At 35.8% G+C, this 4,341-nt stretch overlaps 1 protein-coding gene across 1 annotated transcript; it reads left to right on the top strand.

Annotated features, from left to right (window-relative positions):
• LOC113780818 (pentatricopeptide repeat-containing protein At4g17616) lies at positions 1 to 2,646 on the top strand. The gene has a single exon (XM_027326597.1). It carries the CDS (start codon positions 1 to 3, stop codon positions 2,152 to 2,154), a length of 2,154 nt encoding a protein of 717 aa, XP_027182398.1. The 3' UTR covers positions 2,155 to 2,646.
• The last annotated feature ends 1,695 nt before the right edge of the window (positions 2,647 to 4,341 follow it).

The following is a 4,341-nucleotide window of genomic DNA, read 5'->3' as shown; positions in this document are numbered from 1 at the left end:
ATGGCACAATGTCGCCAGAAGGCAATTCTGTTACGTCCCTTCTTGATCAAGAGCTATTGGTCCGTCATTGGCATTGCCTCAAACACTAGCTTAAAGTCCGTCTTTCACAGATATTATGCTTCAAGCAATAAAGTGGATGAGGATGGACTGTTAAATGCATGTGATAATCTTACCAAAAGCTTGGCTTTCAAAGATTCTTCTACTTGTATAAAGCCAGCGAAGTTAGGCTGGGAAGGATCTTCTCATGCAATCCTGTTAGAAAAGCTTGAAAATGTATTGAAGGATCATCAGGTGGATGAAGCTTGGGAAACTTACAAGGATTTCAAACGCCTGTATGGCTTTCCTGAAGACTCCATCATGAGGCAATTGATAACTGAATTCTCCTATTCTTTGGATTCCACATGGCTTTGTAGGGCATTTGATATAGTCTTGTCGATGTCAAAAGAGAAATCTGCATTACCTAGGCTGGATGTACTGACTAAGCTCTGCCTTTCGTTAGCAAGGGCTCAAATGCCTTCCCCGACTTCTGTGATTCTTAGACTGATGCTACAGAAAAATTGCTTCCCACCATTGGATATACTAGGGTCGGTGTTTCTCCATATGGTGAAGACAGAAATGGGAGCAATTCTGGCAGCAAATATCTTGACTGAGATTTGTGATCTTTATGAGCAATTAAATGAAAGCAAATCTAACTTTGCAAAGATGATAAAACCAGATACAATGCTATTTAACCTTATTCTGGATGCTTGTATTAGATATCAATCATCTCTCAAGGGTCAGCAGATCATAGAGTTGATGGCTGAAGTTGGAGTGGTGGCTGATGCTCACACTATTGTGATTATTGCTCAGATTTATGAGATGAATTGTATGAGGGATGAGTTGAAAAAATATAAGAGACATATCGATGTTGTTTCAGCTTCTTTGGTTTCCCATTATCGACAGTTCTATGATAGTATGCTGAGCTTGCATTTCATTTTCAATGACATTGATGCTGCTTCTGCACTCATAAAGGATATGTATCAGCACGGAGAATCTAATCCTGCTCGGGAAGCAAGGAAGGAATCTTGTACTATCCCAATTGGCTCTCCCAATCTTAAGATGGGTTTGAAACTACATATTCTACCAGAACTTCTTCAGAAGGATACCGTAATCAAAGTGGAAGGAAAGCCAAAGCTTGTTTTGAGTAAGAATGGAAAACTTGTCCTCAGCAGCAATGCGGTAACAAAACTGATGAGGGAATATAAGAGATGTGAGAGAATAAATGAACTTTCAACGCTTCTTAATTACATTCAAAGTAAACTGGGTTCCTCAGACTCTCATAACTTGTGTCATGATGTCATTGATGCTTGTATTCATTTGGGATGGCTGCAGACAGCTCATGACATTTTGGATGACTTGGAATCAGAAGGCAGTTCCCTGGGCCAAGGTTCATATGTGTCCTTGTTGACTGCATATTACAACAGAAAAATGTTTGAGGAAGGGGACGCACTAGTTAAACAAATTAGGAAAGCTGGTATGTTGACAAATCTATATAATGAGATGGCTATCCCCAGACATGGATTGGAGTGGGAGGATGAAAGCACCTTGAATTTTGAAAAAGTAAGAGTAGCAGGGAAATCAGACTTGGTTGAGGCTATCATCCATGACATTAAAAAAGAGGCCAAATCAATTCCGCCTTCTACTGTGATTCATGAGTTAAATTCATCTATCTATTTCTTTATGAAGGCCAAAATGATTGGGGATGCCATGAAGACATACCGAAGAATGCAAGAGATGAAGATTCAGCCTACTGTATTGACTTTTGCCTATCTAATAGGTGGGTATTCTTCTCTGGGAATGTATCGCGAAATCACCATTTTATGGGGTGATATCAAGAGGAACTTAGAGAAAAGTAATTCAATGGTTCACAGGGATCTATACGAGTCATTGTTGTTGAACTTTATACGTGGAGGTTATTTTGAGAGAGTACTGGAGGTCATTGCTTTTATGACACAGAACCGGATGTACCTGGACAAGTGGGTTTGCAAATGTGAATTCTTGAAGTTTCACAAGGATCTTTACAGGAGCTTAAAAGCATCAAATGCGAGAAATGAGGTTCAGATGAAGAGGCTTGAGCACGTGCGGGCATTCAGAAATTGGATTCGCATCAATTAGATTTATGTGGATGGTGTAAGAACTTGATATCTTTGAAAGCAGGCTTTTATTTCCACTTGTTTAAGCCATGAACTCAACATATAGAGCTTGAACCTAGTTGGTACCGTATAAGTTGGAAGTTCGTGGGGTAGCACAAATATGTCGTAGCAAATGGTAAAACGGGAAGCACAATCAAAACCATCGCTGCCTAAATGCTTGTAAAACTTTGGAAGGTCCTTGAATGATGGGGCAAATGGAGAGGAACATGCCCATGGTGGTTTGGTAGTTCAATATGCAAAGAAGACAGGACAGGAAGTATAGTAGTATTATCGGCTATGTCTCAATTGCTGCAGATTTTGGTGCATTAGACACACTGGAAGTGTAGTTGACTGAACCTTTCATAGTACATCAATGAAACTGATTGGGTCTTTTATGCCGTGCACTGTGACTCTCAAAATTCGTGTTGACATGTATGATCTGTGACTACATCAATGAAATAGATTCTGTCTTTCAATGGCAGAACGAGACTTCCAAATTCTTTCTGGCATATCCATAGATACATTTGCTTATCCACCTATTGGTTAATAAAAAGGCATGGTTATTACCAAAAAAAAAAAAAAAAGGTATAGTCAATGCAATAGCATTTGCTAGTGCATATTTTCACTAGAGACTTCAGAATAAGCTAACGAGGAAAAAGCGTTACTGATTCGAAGGTCTGATGGAAGCTTAGGACGCCATGCTTTAGGCATATTGACGTGCAGAGATGTTAATGAGTCGGGTTTGAATTGAAATTGAAAATTTCGAATTCATATACGTTTTTATTCAGATTTGACCCGTATATCCAATGGGTCTTGACCTTAGAGTCCCAGATCCAGGTTCGACAGATTCGGGTCGGATCCGGATTGTCCGGATCTAAAAGGTTCAAATTTAAATATTTCTAAATTAAATTCAAAACCAATCACAAATCCAATCTCCAAACTTAAACAAATCAAATTATAAAACTAAATCACAATAACTTACAATAGTCAATCCAAAACTAACCACAAATCAATCAACTAAGTCATTATTAAATTGTTAATTTGGTGAAAGAATGTATTTAGAAATATTTATATTTTATAATTATTCATATATATTGTTCAAATTCGGGTCTAATACAGGTCGGAATCCTATATTTCTTTTTTGACCCTTTTTTATTAGAGTAAACGGGTCCAAATCCGGATCCGGGTATCGAAATTATTTTTCAACCCAAATCAGAAAAAATTTATTGGATCCGAATCCAAACCCGACCTTTTAACACCCCTATTGACGTGCATATTCTGATTCATTCTTAGTTAGAGGGTTAATTGTCAGTTTATTCTGTTATTGGTCTAGTGAAGTGAATATTTGCATTTCTTTCTCAACGGTAGTTTTTTGACTGATCTATTCGATCCCTGAATTAAACTCATTTTGGTGATAGCTCCTTCTTTGGATAATTCATTCGAAATAAACATTCATGTTCATTAAGTTTATAAACTCACTTGGAAATCTGATGGATTTATCTACTATTCAAGTTTGGTAAGCTCATGTTAAAAACTATATGGTCTTACTAGGGCAAAAAAAAAAAAAAAAAAAATTAAACTCTTAGAAAAAAAAATTCACCTACATCTCTACCGGTCTATCCAATATACAAAGTCAGTGCTTTATCATTTTTTGAACTTTCGATTATATCCTTATAAAATCTAATTTTTAACTTAATTTTTAATCACATCCATAAAAAACCATCTTAAGTATTGTAACTAGCAAATTACTATATAGCCTTATAAATCAAAGCTCTTTAATTAATTTATATAATTGTATTTATGTGAAAAATAAAATTCATATAATATTAATCGATTTTAATTATTTTCAAATTACACACACATTGAGTGTGTCCTTAATGCTAATATTAGTAACTTAAGACCAACGTTAACAAGTAAACTTTTCAGCCAAAAAAAAAAAAGAAGGAAAAGAAAACCATTAAATTTGGTTCAATAAATGCTCAAGCTCATTTGCTTGAGCTCGAGATTTTAGTAAAATTAAGATTAAAAAAATTTAAAACTCGTCAAAAAATCCATCTAGAAATTGGTAACTCAAGAGCCATATTAACAAATAAAAGTTTTTTTTTAAAAAAAAAAAAACCAAAAAGAAAAGAAAACCATAACTTAAAGAAGAGGGATCTGGCAGCGGAAA

Source organism: Coffea eugenioides, chromosome 8 (genome assembly GCF_003713205.1).
Source record: "Coffea eugenioides isolate CCC68of chromosome 8, Ceug_1.0, whole genome shotgun sequence".
NCBI classification, from domain to species: Eukaryota; Viridiplantae; Streptophyta; class Magnoliopsida; order Gentianales; family Rubiaceae; genus Coffea; species Coffea eugenioides.
This window is presented reverse-complemented; position numbering and strand designations above follow the sequence as displayed.